At 52.3% G+C, this 18652-nt stretch overlaps 1 protein-coding gene across 1 annotated transcript in view; it reads right to left on the bottom strand.

Annotated features, from left to right (window-relative positions):
* Positions 1-7077: 7077 nt before the first annotated feature.
* Grin2a (glutamate ionotropic receptor NMDA type subunit 2A) overlaps positions 7078-18652 on the bottom strand; it is a 325653-nt gene continuing 314078 nt past the window's right edge. The window contains exons 11-12 of the mRNA XM_077106022.1: positions 16227-16465; positions 7078-8880 (exon numbers count right to left, since the gene is read on the bottom strand). Coding sequence (XP_076962137.1) covers positions 7078-8880; positions 16227-16465 — 2042 coding nt within the window. The remainder of the gene's footprint in view (positions 8881-16226; positions 16466-18652) is intronic.

The following is an 18652-nucleotide window of genomic DNA, read 5'->3' as shown; positions in this document are numbered from 1 at the left end:
AGCGGTCAAACAGTCATCCTGACACTCGTGACAGGACAGTCTCTCTAAGGCAACTGGGAAGCGTCACAGCAGACCAAGAGGGGGACATCAACAGAGCACTTCGGCAGCTGGCCCTCAGCCATCTGACTCCTGAAGCTCCCCAGCCCTCGTGCCAACCTCGGTCCTCGGCCTCGTCAGCCTCCGAACCTCATTCTATCTGCCTGGCAGAGAGGAGCGGACGTAGAACAAAGAGGAGGGACGGTCACCTAGCAAATGACATCACCTCCTTAAAAATGGGTCACGAGGTTTAGGAGAGCTTCAACGAAGGGCCACAAGGCAGTGTGTGTGTGTGTGTGTGTGTGTGTGTGTGTGTGTGAGTGTGCGTGCGTGTGCGTGCGTGTGTGTGCGTGTCTACACGCGCGAGCACACCATGTACATATGTCTAATGCAACAAGCCCTGATGCCAACTGATACAGTCAGGAGAGAGTGGGAAGGGATCTTCAGGATCAGGCACATGCTAAAGAGAGAAAATGACTTCTCAGGAACCAAGAACTAAATGCTGACTGCACTCCTGTGAAGGAGGAGAGAACAGACGGTGCTCGAGTCTCGGGAGGGACTGTGATGGACACACTCCACTCCTGACTCTGAGGACCAGGGGCAGCACACCACAGAAGGGGACCTCGCCACGCAGCTCCCCCTCTCCGACTCCTCTCCTGACCCCCTGGAGGGGATCAGGCACTTGGAGAATGTGTCCAACATCAGGGATTCATCACTGACTCTGGTTTCTGATGAGGCTGAGAACAACTAAGCCTCAGATTCCTCATCTGCAAAATGGGAGCAATCATCCTGCTATCCTATGGCTATTTTGAGAACCGCATTCTAGAATGTTCCTAGAAGATATTCTATACTCAGTGTGGGTACATTTTGATATTTCCAGATCTAGTTGCTGACACATGGTGTGTACTTGTGATAAACAGAGAATCTAACATCTCAGTACTGCACCGAACTGGGTTGGACAGGGTAAAAAAAATCCCCTCTCCACCCGGCCGGTCCTCCCGAAATCCACGTAGACTCCCTGTGTGGTCTCTCTGGGGAACCGGCAGCTTCCCGTCTCCAGCCACAACAGTAGGCACTTGGTCCTCCCTGGTCCTTCCCTGATGCATTTATGCCCTGGACTGTCAAAAGTGCTCCTCACAAGTCCAAAACCAAACCCCAAAACCCTGGGGGAACTGTTCCGTCTTCCCCATCACGGTCCATTTCTAATCCTGGCAGGGTTCTTCCAACCCCCTTCTGAGGCACATGTCACTCGGCAGAGCTGGGAGGAGGTGATCTGGCAAGGGTTGGGAGCTGGAGGACGGGCCGAGCCTGCCTGTGCAGAGGGGTGGAGGGTGAATCACCCTCCTGGTCCGCTGCTCCTGGGTTCCTGGACACCTCTTCCAACACCGGGGCGTTTCCAGGAGCAGTGAGTATATGGGAGAGCTTTTTTTTTTTAAAGGTTGATCTTGGGATCGGATTCATTTTTACTTCTTGGCAACAACTTCCTTAATCCTTTCTAATCCTTACTGTTTGGTAGGCGTTTGCCATCTACGCATCTTAGTTATTTTCCATGTTAAGGAACGGAATTTCCAAATCACAAGCTAATTCTGAAAGAGACTGTGTTTTCTAATGCCTTTATAGCCCCCTGAGACCAAAGTGGACTTCAAGAGAGAGTGGACCCTCCGTCGAGTCCCATCAGGTAACCAAGGTACTTGGTTCACCTCGGTGCTTGGGAAGTAGTGCTATGACTTCAAGGATTGCTGCCAGATTTCATCTTTGGTTCGTGGTTTTAAGCCACATCCCTTGTTGGTCTTTCTCAGGGACAAAGTCCCTGGGAAAATGAGGAAAAGTGAAAGAGTTTGTAGGAAAACCCAGGTCACAGGGGCTTCGCGGTCTGACTACACAGGGCACAGGAAGCCAGGTCAATTCTATGGGCCTTTCTGATTCTGACCCGAGGTTCTCAGAAGGGTCCTCCTGGAAAAGACCTAGAAGCAGGTCAGCCTGGTAAGGGGAGCAGAGCCGGCAGTCGGACCCCGCGGCTCCGCCCCTCGCCATCCAGCCCACTGGGTGTCTTCCCCATCCCTGCCCCGTCCAGCTCCACTTTCTCACCTCCCCCTCTTGCCCAGGTCCTGTGCAGTCCTACGAACTCTGTTTCTTCTCAGACCCCCCGGGGCAGGCATCTCTTGGCGATCCTATACCTTTGGCACTTGTAGGCACAGAAATGCAGGGTTGGGGAGGAGGGTAAGGGGTTTAAGGAGGAAATCTATGTCTTTGGATGGGTTTAGAGAAATCAAAGCCCACGTCAGCGTCCACTTTAGAACAAATGTAAACAGCATCTATTCCACGATGGCTCACCCCAGAGTTTTGCCTTTTAAGGGACCAAGAATACCAACACCCCAAATCCCCCCTGGGCTCTGTTACCCTCCCTAGAACTGAGATTAAAAAAATATAGAATGCCTTCTCTGCGGAAGCAGCCTCCCGCCAAGACCACCAACCGGGTTTCCCTCCTGTCAGGGCCACCACTGCCGCTGGCTTCTTAACAAACACTGCACATATGTACAACTCCGTTGGGAGGATACACCTGGGTGTGGACTGTAGGAATCGCGGTCTGTTATATACACGGACCACGGCATTGGTGTTCCCAGGGGAGTGCGTCTGACCAGCTCTGAGCTGACAGATGCCAGGTGGCAAAGCAGAACCCAAATGGACAAAGACAGATGAACACAGTGCAGCATGGGGGGGGGGCGGGGGACAAGGGAAGCCGCGCACTGGGACGACTTTTCAAGTATGGACCCAGAATGATCTTTCCATTGGCACTTTTCAACCCTGTTTAGCAAAAAAGATGAAGTATCCAGAAAGGGCCTGATTTTGACTTGAGTCAACATAAAACGATGCAGCTGGAAGGGAGGCAGACCTTGCCCGGGACCTCACCTATCACAAACCAGCCAATGAACTGGTCTTCCACCCACCTCCATCTTTTTTTTTCTAAGTTTTATTCTGTCTACCGCAGCCGCGGTCCACACAGACACGGGCTCCGTTTCGGAAACAACCCGCGATCCCTCAAGGATTCACGCATAACGGCTCCGCACAAAGAAACAGTCCAGATATGTGCATCCTGCTAACGAGCATATTCAGCTCCTCTGAAGGGCCTTTAGGTCTTCTCAAGTGTTCACTTAGGCCTTAAACCGCCAGGGACTTCAGTGCAAGGTATTTATTTATATGACGACCGATTATCAAAGCTGCACTTTTTAGGTTTAAAGGAGATAAATCTTTAATCACCATTTAATTAACACCAACTTTCTTTTTCTCTTTTTCATTAGCAATTCTATTTGCAAAGAATTCAGGGCATTTGTCATTTCCTGAGAAGGGTGCAGAATATTAGACACACATCCGTAGTAGACATATCAAATGGAATGAACAATGTGCGCCCGCTGACTCCTGTGGATCTTTTGACTAATTAACCACCTTGGCTAAAGTCCCATTTAGATGAAGCTATTTCATTTGTAAACAAGGTGTACTTTTCTTTCCTCCCCAGAAAGTACGCGTGAATTGATGTGACAGATTTTGCCACAATGGGTGAATTTTAATGTTTTCATCAGAAAAGCTAAGTATGAGGTCTTTCCTGGGAAATAAGATGAGAAAACCAAGGAGAGTCCATGAGACACTCATTTGTAGTGGTGGACAAAGTAACGGAGAGAGGTGGACGGGTGGTGAGGTTATAATCCCTCCAGCTCTTGGAACCTCACTGCCGGGGAGAGGGACCCACTGGGAACTGTCTGCTTGGGGCACTGGACACAGCCACAAACAGCCCCAGAGCCTGCAGGTACAAGGCTGAGGGAAACTACGTTGCTGAACACCGAGGTTCCCGGAGCAGAGTCTGTGCCCAGAGGACTCTCTCACAGAGTATTCTCAGTTCGGTGACTGTGTGTGCCCTACCCAGGGACAGGAACCTGGCCATCGCACCCCAGTGCACCTCTCTGAGGATTGGGGGGTCGTCTTCAGAAGGGGAGTCACTTGTGGTCACTGACATGTCAGGAGAGATGGCAGCTCTGACTTAATCCAGGCAACACTTGGGCCTTCTGCTTAGACGGCTTCAGCCACCCTGATCTCAGGGCCGGGTGGTCACGGAGCCCTCTGTAAAGGGTGCAGAGCTCAGGGCTCCCATGAGCTCCCCTCACCTCCCGCACCAGCGGCACCGTTTCTCAGGGCGCCACGGATCTGGTTTCACTTCTTGAGAGAACTGAACTGACCTGGGCCCTTTGCCTCACTTCACAGGATGGTCTCTCACTTGGAAACCGCCCGTCCGGCAGTGGCTGATCTTCCTGTTTGAAACCATGGCCTTTAGGAGTCAGAGAACGGGGGATGGAAAACGTGGCTATGGTATAGACTGTAATTTCCAGTTGTTTGTACTGTGACTTGTTTTAAAAACACCTTGGATATGAAGAGAAGTCTGTTTCTCCCACCATATTATTGTTGGCTTTTCCCAAAAGCCACGTTTTTAGTCTCTTCCTCCAGAAAGGTGTGGGATCAGCAGCCAACGATGCCGTTCTTAGGGGAAGGCTTGCTGACGGATGGAATCAGCCCACTGTACCGTCACTCTCCGTGGAGACTGTGTGTGGCATGAGGCAGCCCCTGGGCTCTGGGGGCACCCGAGGAAGACAGAACGCCTCTTTGGATTGGTGAGACATCGTCGCCCTGGGTTCTGGGAGGCTTTAGGACTGACTTCCTGTGAAGACAGGCCAGGCTCATGGGGACATGGCAGTGACCTCGGCTTGGGGGCCAGGGATGGGATGCGGTGGGAGGGCAGAGTCAGAGGGGCTAGAGACTGCACAGCCTCAGAAACTGACATCAAGGTCAGAAATAGGGGTGACCATCCCAGGTCCTCTTATCCAGGTCTCCCCACTTGGGGGTCTTGAAAAGATGCAGCATCCAAGAAACAAAACGTCGTTTTCAACCCGTGGGTCCCCTGCACCACCTCCGCCTCCTCTGCCTAGGGTGATAGGAGGACGTCCCTCCCAGGGCCTCCTCTGCTGCCTGCTGCGGACCTCAGATTCATCTCAGCTCCTCCTCTGCCTAGGGTGATAGGAAGACGTCCCTCCCAGGGCCTCCTCTGCTGCTACTGCGGACCTCAGATTCATCTCAGCTCCTCCTCTGCATATGGGAGTGTCAGGAGTCAGGGTACCTTTCCAGACTAGAGCCAGTCCGTGTCTCCCTGAGCTCTGAGAGAGCCATCCCCAGCCTCTGTCCCCTTGGAGAAAGACGCTGCCTATGGAACAGAACCCAGCCTGAGGGGAAGAAACGGGTCGTCTTTGTTCAGCCTGCCACCCTGTTTCCTTCTCCAAGAGCCCAAGCAAACATCAGTGAGAAACCGGGAAATGGTCAGGGTTCTGCAGGAGGCTACCAATGAGGCCGCGGTCCCCTGCAGAAACGGATGGCTATCAGCCCAACTAGTTCCAGGATAGTTGCGTATTTAAAATCTACTAATAGAGTAGAACCATACAAAATGTTTCAGTCAAATTGTTTGCTGGTTTTATGATATTTAATTTTGAAACTAGAAAATCCTGGTCTGAAAAAGTGTCATAAAATAACAACGACCTTTATTTTTTCTGTTTGCTTTTTTTTTTTTTTTAATGCGGCAGGTGCTGTGCTAAGAAGTTTCCCAAGTGTAAATATTCCCCTCTCTGCCTCCAACTGTTTTTGATAACCAGAGTCACCCGTGCCGTGCATGCCCGGGTTTTAGCAGAGTAAGAATGAGATGAGACAAACGCGTCTGGGGGTTTCACAAATCTCTGTTGGTGCTGACGAGGCAGTTTGCCTTGGAGAGAGAGAGAGCGCTCAGCGCGTGCAGTTCACCCACAGTTTGGGGGGTGCTCAGGAGGAGGCTTGAGTGTCTCATGTTTTGGAGACTTTTGATTTGAGGAGGTTGGGGGTGGACATGAGCGTCCAAGAGCATTTTGTGACATTAAGGAAGATAAACCTAAAACCATGCTAGGCTCGGGCAGACAGATGGCACGGTGCTCCTTACAGATCACTGTATGCATATGGCTGTTGGCACGTGTCACCACATTAACAACTCTGGGAACAGAGACACACAGCTGATTAGACACCACCCTGGCTGTTTGGGGGACGGGACAAGTCGCGGTCCCGCTGGGAGGGTTGGGGTAACAGATACTATACAACCCTGAGTCGTCACCACAAGGGAGGAAATGCGAACTTACGTACACAGGAGTCTTCGGGGTCAACTACAACGGCCACTGTGTCGCGGACAGAAGATCCACACTTAGGTATCGAGGACACACACGCATTAGTCTATGCGGCTCTGAGCAAGACCATCAGAGCCCAGGATGAGAGGGAAACGCACATCAACATCCAAAGAGGTCCCTGTGGCTCCGCCTGAGAGTCCCTGTGGTGTTTCGCTCCAGCTGTGTCTCGGAGGGACGGCGGTGAAGGGAGCGGAGGAGCCACCAACACGCCGATCTGCTATTCTTGGGGGAGCCTGGGGCTCTCGGGGTCAGGCCTGGCATGAGGGGCAGCATAACAATAAAGTGAGAACGGTTACGAGCCAGACTTCCTAACCTCCCGCACAGGTCCATCTCGCTCCGTGCAGGTGCGTTCCTAACTGTCCTATTGTCTGTGTCAGGGTCACATGCATACCATATTGCTTATTCTGTATCAGAGAAACCATTAGGCATTTCAGATGAGGAAATTACATGGTGGACCGATGTTAATGGGATTTGCAATACAGGGAACCATAACCTCGCCATCAACACCGCTGGGCCATTATTGCCAACACACCTGGTAAGGCATGTCCGGAGACCTGCCCTTTTTTTGTTTGTTTGTTTTTGGTTAAGGACTTAACTCTCTGGTTTCTGCTGTGCTCAGCACACAGCTCAAAGATTCCTGGAGTGGAAGATTATGGCATGAGCCATGTGCAAAAGAGCCAACAAAAATGACCTCTCTAAGCCCTCCTCCTCCTTGCAGGGCACTATCGGACGACCACATTCACCCTCCAGAGCGCTCACCACTCCATGTTTCCCTATGATAAAACATTAATGGGAGAGCTTAAACATCAGATTCGATACTAGGCATTTTCTTGTACACGCGTCTATTGCTGCAGGAATTTAAAACCCTGGGGGTAGAGTACATATTATTCTTATTTGCAGCATAAGGCATAACATGCTCCGAAATATACACATCGCTGTGGCCCCGACTGTCCCTGGAACAGTACGATGCCGTGGACCTCAAGGATGACCGAAGATAGCCGTCATTCATGGCCTGCGAGGGCAACGAGTGTTTATAGGGGTCCGAGGGGCATCTCCCAATAACGAGGCGCTGGTCATCCCCGTGGGAGTGGAGGAAGGGGTTGTCGGAGGTGTGGTCCGGCAGCAGAGACTGGCTCCTCTTGCTGCCCTCCAGACCCTGGGGGAAGAGGGAGCTCTTGTTCCCCGAGAGTTTGCTGGAGGGGACGCTGAAGAGGCTCCCGTACAAGTTGCCCTCCAGAAGCCGCTCCCTGTCCTTGAGGCTTATGCTCCGGGAGGGCCTGCCCAGGTCCATCTCCCGGGGTTTGTCCAGGATGTTGTCGTAGGAATGCTGGCGGCTGATCCTCAGTTTGCTCTTCTGGAACTGGAGAGCGTTGTTCTGCGCCCAGTCCTGCTGGTAGACCTCCTCCCGGGGCGTGGGGTTCCCCGTCTCCTGCAGCATCTGGTCTTCGTCGATGTCGTAGAGGTTGCCCATCCGCAGGCAGGCGTCACACTTGAAGGGGGACCTCATGGTGAAATGGCCGGAATAGGTGGGCAGGTTGGAGAGGCAGCTCCTGCAGTGGGTGGAGCCCTGGCGGTAGCGGTCGCTGCCCTCGCTGTGGGGGGACCCCTTGTCTTTGAGGGTGAAGTGCTTGGCGTAGAGCTTGTACTGGTGTCCGTTGTTGGGAAGCCCATCTTCGTTACGCAGGGGGTTGCGGTTCATGGGCAGCGTGGAGTCCGCCTTGTGGAAGTTCTCGTTGTGATCCTGGTAGCTGTCCGGGAAGCCCACGTTCTCCGGAAGGGCCATGTTTTCCACGAACTGGGGCGGGTCCAGGTGGAAGCTGCGCTCCTTCTCCCCGTCGATGGTGTAGATCTTGTCCCTGGGCGAGCCCGCCTTGGTCTTCAGGTAGGTGCGCTCCCCCTCGCTGCCGTCCTGGGGGAACTTGGAGGCCAGGGACCTCTTGAAGTTGTCCTTGGTTTTGTGGCTCTTGCTGTTGTCCAGGTCCCGGTGGCACGTGGCACGACTGGACGCTTCGGAGATGTCGGAGTGGGCCACCTCTTCGGGAAGGTACCGGGGGCTCTTCAGGGAGTGGGTCCTGTTCTCCACGGTGGTCCCCTCCTCCCTGTGGGACACGGGGTTCTGGCTCAGAGAGTCCTGGCGCAGGGACTCCATGGACTTCTTCCACAGCTGCCGGGGCCTGGAGCTGCCTTTGGACTCTGTGCTCACGGCCACCTCCACGGTGTTGGGGTTGGACTCGTTGAGGGTGAGAGGGTGCTGGCCTTGGAACACGTAGTTGTTGAGGTTATCCTTGTGCCTGTTGGCGACGAACGTCTGGAGTTCATTCATGTTGTCCCCAAAGATGCTGTCCTTCCCCTGGAAGGACCTGTTGTCCGAGTAGATGAGGTTGCCCTTGTCTGGGACCATGTCCATGATGAGGGAGCCTCTCTGGATGAAGTCCGGGGCTCTTTTGGGTGAGTCCAGCCTGGAGTTCATGTTGGACGTGCTGGACGTGTTCTTGGCTGACCGAAGGAGCTTCAGCATGTTGCTCTGGGAACCGGTCAGGCTGAAGTCTGGAGACTTCTTCTTTTCTTCGATGTGCACTCCGTGGATGCAGCTGTAGATGCCCTGTGAGGGAGCAAGACCAAACAGCCGTCAGCATCGTCCCGTGGTGCCAGACCGTTCCCACCTGGACCTCGCCCACAGAGGGCAGGCGTGAGCTTCCTGTAGGCACCCCGGAGAAACAGCGGTACCCTGTGACCCCTGATGAACCCTTCACTGTACCTCAGCTTACGAGGCCTCAGGTTTGTCTGACAGCTCCGGCTCAGGACTACCTTGGCCTCGAGTCACACGTGGAGTTTGAGAGAGGAATCAGCTGACCTTCATACTGTAAGTCCCTGTGCCTCAGGACTGACCCACCAGGACATTCAGTCGGTCCCCCAACACCTGCAGCACAGAGCCAGACTTGTCCAAGTTCTCGAGCAGCGTCTTTGGAGTTTGGACACCAGAGAGTTAGCTATTGACAAAGAATCCAAGTCCCCAGGCAAGGGTCACCTACAATGGATTCTTTTCTGGAATCCCCCTGCCTGTGGGCTGAAGCCACCGAGAGATCAAGGCACGGAGCCAGGAGGAGCCAAAAGAGGCTCGAGAAACTCCCTGTCCTGGACACACTGAGGGAGGAGCGAGATCCCCGGGAGGGTCAGACCCCTCATGGAGGGACAGACACAGCTGCTGAACAGGAGGTGGCAGGCCAGCCTGCCATGCTGTGGGGCTGCTGAAGGGGAGGCCACCAGGTGAAGTGGCTTAAACCCTGGAGTCACCCTCTTTGACTTCTTATTAACCTGCTCTGTTTGTGAGTTTGTGCAATGCACTCAGAATTGGGTTCCCATCGCTAATGATCGTGATGAGTTCTCATGACACAGAGATGCCTCCATTCCGTCTGTCCAGGGAACTGAAGGACGTAGGGATTCCCGGGCAGCTGAAACATGACACGATCACCTCTAAGTCTCCTCATTTTCCATTCCTTTCTTAGAAATAACTTTTAAATTTTTTTCAGTACTGAGGATTCAGGGGTGATTCACCACTGAGCCACATCCCCAGCCCTTTTTTATATTTTATTTAGAGACAGGGTCTGGCTGAGTTGCTAAATGCCTTGCTAAGTTGTTGAGGCTGGCTTTGGACTCACGATCCTCCTGCTTCAGCCTCCCAAGCTGCTGGGATCACAGGCGTGTGCTGCTGTACCAGGAGTAGCTTTGTTTTTTGTTTTCAGTTAAAAGTGTCTGTTTAGGGCCAGGAGCGAAGCTCAGTGGTGGAGGGCTTGCCTAGCGTGTGTGAGGTCCTGACAGCACTTCAAAAAAAAAAAAAGAGAAACCAATAATGACTGTTTAGCTGTCGTCGGGGACAAGCTCCTGATTCATGCTCCTGTAACAGGCAAGAGAGCATCCACGACGTTGTGATTTGTGGCCGCCCACTTTCTCCCACCCCTACCCCAGACTTTGGCAGCTGTACCTAAAGGAAACAATCGGCTCCGGGCTGCAGGACTGACTTGGTCCTCCCAAGACTAACAGGAGACCACCCTGGAAGGGATCTGCACAGCTGATTCAGCAGCTGCTACGGACTGTGGTGTGAGCTACAGGAGGTTTGTGTGATTAACTGACTCTGGTGATGGAGGCTCCACTGCTCCCCCACGGCGGAGACCAGCCTACCCCGCAGGGACGCTCCGGGACTGTGGCAGCCTCGACTCATCTGCAAGGTCGCATTTTTCTGGACATTTCTAAAGACAGCTTCCACGGCAGCCTTTTTGGAACGGTCAACAGAAGGCGGACCCTTGTGGGTTGGGGCACTCCTTTCTCTAACCCTCTCCACCCGAGCCTCTGAGGCCCCGGATGCTGACCTGTGGCTTGAACTTGCACCCCCCTCTGGGGCCTGTGTGGTTGGCTGTTCACCCTCCTCACTGCTTGAAGGGCTCTGGAGCATCCACACTGTGGGTGTGACAGTCCTGCAATGTCCCAGGTGCCACCTAACCTGCATGCTCACCTGTGACTCCTTGCCTGGTTTAGTGATATAACGATCTTAGCTCTGGCCTAGAGGGGTGCTGCTCCTGAGCTCTGGCCTAGAGGGGTGCTGCTCCTGAGCTCTGGCCTAGAGGGGTGCTGCTGCTCTGGGTGGAGATCACGTGCTTCCTGACGTCAGAATCGGCTGATGACTGCGCTTTTCCTTCTTGTTCTCAACATTATGAAAACACTAGTTTAATTTGTTTTTTTTTTTTTTCTAAATTTGCAGTTTTATTTTAAATCAGCTCCCTTTCTCCGCCTGGAGATTCTAGAACTTTCCTCCCTCCCTTCTCCCTCAGAGCAATCTGCTCCCACTGGCCAGGATGAGCTGGCCACCATGGAGCTAGGAGGAGGCCCGGTCAGGAGCTGGGCTGGTTGCAGGAGGTGGGTGGGGGCTGCTTCGGCTCCCAGGACTAATGAGACACCGCTAAGGCAGGTCCCAGGCACAAGAGGCAGAGGGAAGGACCAGCCAGGTTTGGCTGACCGCATCCACCAAATGAGTTGACTGGCCTTCCAGATGCACTGCGCCGGAGGACAAGTGCAGGAAAACTGGAAGAGTCGGAGGCCTGGGACCCACTGGACACGGGTCCTGGCTCTGACATCCATTATCCGTATGGCCTTGGACGGGTCACTCTGCACCCCTGAGAGCCTCAGTTCCCATGTCTGTGAGTGGGACTTGTACCCACCCCATGCACACAGGGGCAAGATAAAATAATGCAAGGAAAGCACCCAGCACAGTACGTGCTCCATTAATGTCCCCTGGATGACTGTCCTGTGACCCGGGACCTGCCCTTGCCTGCTCTCACCCTGGCTGGAGCCCGCAGAGCCCATTCCACAGAAGCTGCAGGAACGCACACTGCTCTGTCCAACTGAAGCTGTGCTCTGGGAACTCACTGTGGCCCAGATCCTACCTGGGGGCCACATGAGCCTCTGGGCAGGGTGGCTTCCCTCCCTGACCCTCTCTTCTCTTCTCTGTGATTCACGGGGCCATGGGAGTGAGATGCCTCTCGTCCCCTCAGTGAGAACTGCTAACTGTGGACTGTTCCCTGTGCTCTGCTTCCAGAGGGTCCCGGCCCCTCAGAACACCCTGGGGTGAGGCTCTGCTGCTCCTACAGGTGCCTCCCATGCTGGCCCCGACCCTCACTGTCTAACTTCTGTTGGTCCTGACTGTAGGGTCACCAGGTGCGTCCTACATCCTGCTTCTGGCTCCCCTGTTGCATCACAGGGCAGGTGGACACAGCTCCCACGTCCTGGACGTTGGCTCGCTGCACTTCCCACTTCTAACACTTTGGGTGGCAATCTTGGTGGCTCTGCAGCTCTGGGTTTTTCCCCCCACCTTTGGTAAAGAAGGGGATTGAAAACTCAGGGGCCCTCCACCACTGAGCCACACCCCCAGGCCTATTTTGTATTTTATTTAAAGACAGGATCTCACTGAGTTGCTTAGGGCCTCACTAAGTTGCTGAGGCTGGCTTTGAACTTGCAATCCTCCTGCCTCGGCCTCCCAAGCCTCTGGAATCACAGGTGCGTGCCACCGTGCCCAGCCCCATGGTGATTTATTTTTATTTTCTTTTTGCTGGTGACAGTGAGCATTTTTGTCTAAGTAGAAGGGAAAGTGTTTTGTAGAGAAAACCAAAGGAAACAGCACCCCAAGACAGGAGGGAGCGTTTGTGTAAGACATTGAGAAGGTGCGGGGGAAGGAGGGAGGGGCTACTGCTGTAAGAGAACTGGGCTCCCAGGCTAAATCAGAGTCTCCTCTGAGCTCCAGCCACGTCCCTTGGCAGGGCCACGGGGCTGCCCGCTGAGAGCCGAGGGCTTCACGTCTATTGGCTGGATGTTCACTGTGCTCAAAGGAGAACTGGTGATGAGAAGATCTAGGATCTAGGCAGAGAATGTCTGCCTTGGGGTGATGTGAATTTCAGAGCCTTAGGGATCAGCGTCCTTAGAAAGGAGCCCAAACTCTGAAGCAGACTGATGCATGTGCCCAGTTCTGCCTGGGAGGCAGACCTCTCTCTTCCGTGCCTCTGTCTGGCCTCCGGGTGAAGTGTGCAGAGCCCTGTTATTTCAGGGAACAGTGAAGCCCAAAGGTCCCGCTCTGGCCTTTGGAGCCTCAACCTCCCCCTGCAGGACGGTGGGATCGGGGCAGCCTCGCAGGGTACTGTGGAGACTGGAGAGTCTGGAGGGGACGTCCCTGGCCCAGGTCCGCAGTGAACACACTCTGTGCGGCTGTTGCTGCAAGTTCCCTACTGCGGGGTTTTGTTTTATTTTAAGCAAATGATTGCATGGGCCCAGTGAACGGGTTTCTGCCTGGCGAGTGCTCCCCATGCTGTGAGTCAGAGTGGGCATCAGATGGTGAATGTGTGGACGTGCCTGAGAGGCAAGCTTTGCCGGTGGAGGTAGCCCTTGACCAGAAAGGAAGGAGCTTTTTATTTTTTGGCAACTCAGGGCCGACTCAGCCTATTCTGAGCTCCCCTAGTAAACAAGAGGCAGGGAAGTATTAATAAGAACGAGAATGTCCTCCTCATACAGATCAGGTTACACTGACTTTAAAATACAAATTTTGGGGGAAGGAGAGCCAGTACTCAGGGAGGGCTCCCCGCGGCCTTTGGGGACACAGCGGTGATGGTACCTGGGAGTCCCCATGGGAATCCAGAAGTCCCTGCTCACATAGCACCCGGGGCCTCTCCCCCTACAAGGGGTGGCCAGATTCCCCTGACCTGCAGCAACACCAACACAGCCTGCTCCTAGCTCCCTGTCCTACCCGTCAGGAGGCTTGGAACAGGGGCCAGGGACTTAGCTCATTTTTGTGAGGATGATCCTATCAACTTGGCTTCCTTCAGGGGTTCTAAGATAGAGGAAATGCTCTTCCAAAACCAAGCAGGATTTACAAGCAAACGCCACAGTGTGCATTTGCTCAAGATAATCCCAGAATCATTTGGATATGAAAAGCCTTTGGCAATTGGCTGGGAGAATTAAAGTTGGCATAATACCTAGCTATATGCATGCACGTTGTTATTTTTAAGCAATCTGTGTGTTTAGATGCCATCAAGCTAATTAGGAAGTATGTATTTGCACAGAACCCAAGTTTGGAGTGCTACTGAATGGAGAAAATAGATCTTTCTCGCTAAGCTAATGTGTACCTTCCGAATCTCTAAAGTTCTTAAAATTGCCAAATGCTAAGAATACACAAATTTATTATAAAGTGATTATTTAGTTTTCCCAATGAACATTAGCATATAAAATCAGATGTTTCTAAACAATGTTTTTTTTTTTTTTTTTTAAACCATATTTCAAATTCTAACTCAATTAAGCTCTTTCAGGGTGAAAAATCCTACCAGGTGGTAAATGGAAGAAATAGGTATAGATGGAAGAATGGATGGATGGATGGATGGATGGACAGGTGTGTGGATAGACTGACTGGAAGATGCATGGACAATATGCAGGTATGTACATTTCTTACATCACAGGCAGGGGTGTGTCTAGGTTGTGGCACACGTGTGAGCATATGCTACGTGAGTTGCATGCACATGTGTGTTCACAGTATGAACTATATAAATGTCCTGTGTTGCTCACATTTGATGGTTTGTTGTTTGTGGAAGAGTGAGGGCTTTTGCTGCCCCTGACCATCTGGATTCGACCCTGTCTCCACATTACTGGCTGTGTGATCCGGGAGAACTCTCTCGACCCCCACTTTCGAGTTTTGCCATTTGCAGATCTGGGACTAGTAGCACTTCGTACCTCACCTTTAGATTGCAGATTAAGTGAGAGGAAGGACACAAAGTCCTTGTATGCACCTGGCCTGTGGAAATGCTCCATCGATACAAGCATCCCCATTGCGGAGGAACTCCGTCACGTGTACTCTGAGAGGAAAGCCACTTCCAGACTGAGCTGTGGGAAAGGAGGCTTCCATGAGTTGCACGCGAGCTGACTGCAGCGGGTGTATCCTGTGCTGTTGTGTGTGTTCAGCTGTGTGTGTTGAGCTGTGTGTGTTGTGTGTGTTGAGCTGTGTGTGTGTGTTGTGTGTGATGAGTTCTGTGTGTTGAGTTGTGTGTGTTGAGCTGTGTGTGTTGAGTGTGTTGAGCTGTGTGTGTGTGTGTTGTGTGTGATGAGTTCTGTGTGTTGAGTTGTGTGTGTTGAGCTGTGTGTGATGAGTTGTGTTGTTGAGCTGTGTGCGTTGTGTGTGTTGAGCTGTGTGTGATGAGTTGTGTGTGTTGAGCTGTGTGTGTTGAGCTGTGTGTGTTGAGCTGTGTGTGTTGTGTGTGTTGAGCCGTGTGTGTTGAGCTGTGTGTGTTGAGCTATGTGTTGAGCTGTGTGTGTTGTGTGTTGAGCTGTGTGTGCTGAGCTGTGTGTGTTGTGTGTGTTGAGCTGTGTGTGTTGAGCTGTGTGTGTTGTGTGTGTTGAGCTGTGTGTGCTGAGCTGTGTGTGTTGTGTGTGTTGAGCTGTGTGGTTGAGCTGTGTGTGTTGTGTGTGTTGAGCTGTGTGTGTTGAGCTGTGTGTGTTGTGTGTTGAGGTGTGTTGAGCTGTGTGTGTTGTGTGTGTTGTGTGTGTTGAGGTGTGTTGAGCTGTGTGTGTTGTGTGTGTTGAGCCGTGTGTTGAGCTGTGTGTGCTGAGCTGTGTGTTGAGTTGTGTGTGTTGAGCTGTGTGTTGAGTTGTGTGTGTTGTGTGTTGAGCGGTGTGTTGAGCTGTGTATGCTGAGCTGTGTTGAGCCGTGTGTGTTGAGCGTGTGCTGTTTCTGGTGGATGTGCCTGGAGTCCTCTGGTGCTGCAGGTCTTTGTTTCATCCAGGCTCTGCTGGGTTGCCGTAGTTTTGTTAGAAGTCTGTGCAGGCTGCATGGCGTGTGACGCAGATCTGTTTGTTGTGCGAATCGTGTTACAATGACGCAGAAGTCTGCGTACTGGGTGGCATATGGGGGTACTTAGGATGGAGGCTACAGGTGGAGAGGCTTTGTTGACCCCTAGTTTTTAAATGGAATTAGTTACTAATGTTTAAAATTGGTTTCACATGAAACCAGAGGACACTTTCTCTCTACCTGACAGTGCCGGCCACACTTCCCACGAGACAACCCGAGGGCAGCTGAGAAGGGCCGCCTCCTCCGCCTCCTTCGGGTTCATAGCATGCCATCTGCCATCTGCCCAGTCTCCGGCTTCCCTGCTGCTCCCCCTGGAGCCTCCTCAACGTGGCAGGGAGCTTGGTCTCACCTGGCTGCTGTCCTCGGCCCAGCCTGCCTCCCCACCCCACTCCCGTCTGAGTGCGCACCTCTGGCTTGGGCATGCACAGACCCGGGGTCCTTTCTGGCAGACCCAAGACGGGAGGGTGAGGAGGCGAGGATGTGCAGACCCCAAAAGAAGTAAAACCCGCCCACTCCTCTGGAATTCCCGGGCTTCCTGCCCGCTACCCCAGGACGCAGCCAGCCGTGGTACTGACCCTGCTGATGGAGAAGAGCAGCCCGGGCCGGTCCGAGCACACGCCGGTGAAGCAGAAGCGCAGCTTCCAGTAGAAGAGGTGCTCCCAGATGAAGGTGATGAGGCTGAGGGCCATGGCGGCGGCCAGCATGTAGAACACGCCCGCCATGTTGTCGATGTCCAGCTGGCTGCTCATCACCTCGTTCTTCTCGTTGTGGCAGATCCCCGTGAGCCACAGCGTCTCCAGCTCCTCCATCTCCCCTGAAAAAAACACAACACCCAGGCAGTGAGGACCAGAGGGGCCGGGACAGAGCGCCTGACCCACAGCTGTGTGACCTTGAGGCAAGACGGCCCTCTGGTCGCTCACTTGCTGAGTCAGGATAACAAGGATGAGGCCTGTTATCATCACCGTGAAAGTGGAACCGCGCTCAGAAGAGAGACCGGGGCTCGGGGCCTGCTTTGGTTTGGTTTGGGTCATTACTAGGCTCTTCCACTTGCTTACCCACCCCTGCCCCCAGAACCCCCCCAAGCTCTGAGTAGGATGTGGGGACCGACCAGCAGCAAGCTGCACGGACAGACCCCACTGCCATCTGACTTCGTTGCTGGCCTGCTGTGTGGACCTGGAGCCACACTGATGCCGTCTGTGGGACGTATAGCCCCTGCCCAGAGCCGTGGTGAGCACCCTGAAGGGCCTGTTCCCAGGCCGTCCTCATCAGCCATGGCTTGTGCTGCTCCTTACTGCCACCGAGAGGATGCCGCCCGGGGCCTGGTGGAGGGCAGCCCCCGAATGGATCCCTTCCTTCTTTCCCGTCTCTTTAGAACATCCAGAGTTACTCCCAAAAGCCACCCCCCCGCAGTATACATGGGACACAAGACCTCAATTGAAGAAGACACCTCCGGCTCCGAATGGCCCCCTGCAAACGAAACACCTCCTCACTTCAGTCGCAGTTAGAGGAGCAGGTGGGGTTTTCAATGAGAGGAAACTGGTGGGCATGCTCAGCGTCATCCTCGGTCTGTCATGTGGGAGGAATTCTCTGATCTAAGCGTCTGGTAATTACACTGACTGTCGGGCAATTCACTAAACCATGGCACTTAAGACGATGATTCAGCCTTTAAAAATCATCTTTCAAGGATACCAATAATCAAAGAAGATGCATGTAACGTTGAATTCAGATTACGGCTATATGCATTCATGTGCATATGTAATTTCTAAGATGTGAGAAGAGACATTTGGAGGAAAAGAAATACTTCAAGTGTTTTCATTGATTCTCCTTTAAAGAGGTGAATCATGGTTATTGATCTCAAATAGGTCCTTTTGGTTTTGTGAAGTTGGCATGTGTTGCTCTTGGTTTTGTTCTCGCTCTTGAATTACTTGAACATATGAATCTAGGTTGAGAGAGATTTTTTTGGTTCAGTCTTTGAAGATGACATCCAGTTTCCTCCTGGTTTGGACTGCAGTCGTGAGACGGCGGCTGATCTTATTGGTGCGGCTTTCTTTGCAATCCATATTTTCTCTTGAATTGCTTCTGAGGATTTCACTTTGTAACCCCCCGATCCTCAGTGTCTCTACAGCTTTGTGATTCCAGGCCTTAGAACAGCGATGAGTTGATGGTACAGCATGTGGCCTTTTCAGACTGGCCTCTTTGACCTATTAACATGCATTTCTAATTCCTCTGTATCTTTTCCTGGCTTGACAGTTCATTCCTGTTTATTAGTGAATAATATTCCATGCTCTGGATGGGCACTGTATTCATCCGTCCACTTACTTAAGGACATTTGGTGATTTCGAAGTTTGAGCCATTACGGATAAAATTGCCCTAAACATTTATGTGCAGTTTTTTGGGACCTATTTTCAACTCATATGGGCAAATACTTGGGAGCATTCCTGCTGGATTGTAAGGTGAGACTCTGTCTAGCTTTGGGAAAGTGTGACCTCTATTCCAAAGTGGCAGTCCCCTTTCCCACTCCTGCCATCAAGGAGCAAGAGTTCCTGCTGATCCACGCCCTCACCAGCATTGACTGGTGCTGTGGGCGTTCAGGATTTTTGCCATTTCAATGGGGGTATAATGCTAAAGGGGGTGTTTTGCTTTAATGAACAATTCCCTAATGACCTATGATAATTCTCTTTTTTTTCTGAAAATTTTTAAAATATCCTGGGCTTTCTTGTTCTACCTTCCAGGTTACTAACCTTGTTTCAATATCTCTATTCCTCTGTCTCTGCGCTGCTCTTGGATGATGCCCATGGATCCATCTTCCAGTTCACTTGTTCTTTCATTGTGATATTCGGCTTTATGTTTCAATTCTGATCTACTTATTTTAACTGGGGCATTCATTGTTTTTGTTTTGTTTTGTTTTTGGCTTTCTTACAGTTCTGCCTGATCTTTTTGTCATGATGTCGCACTCCGTGGTTGTGATTTTTAAAACTTTTATGTATTTAACAGTTTCAAA

Source organism: Callospermophilus lateralis, chromosome 19 (genome assembly GCF_048772815.1).
Source record: "Callospermophilus lateralis isolate mCalLat2 chromosome 19, mCalLat2.hap1, whole genome shotgun sequence".
Classification (NCBI taxonomy): domain Eukaryota; kingdom Metazoa; phylum Chordata; class Mammalia; order Rodentia; family Sciuridae; genus Callospermophilus; species Callospermophilus lateralis.
The sequence above is the reverse complement of the archived record's forward strand: the minus strand, read 5'-3'. Positions and strand labels throughout refer to the sequence as shown.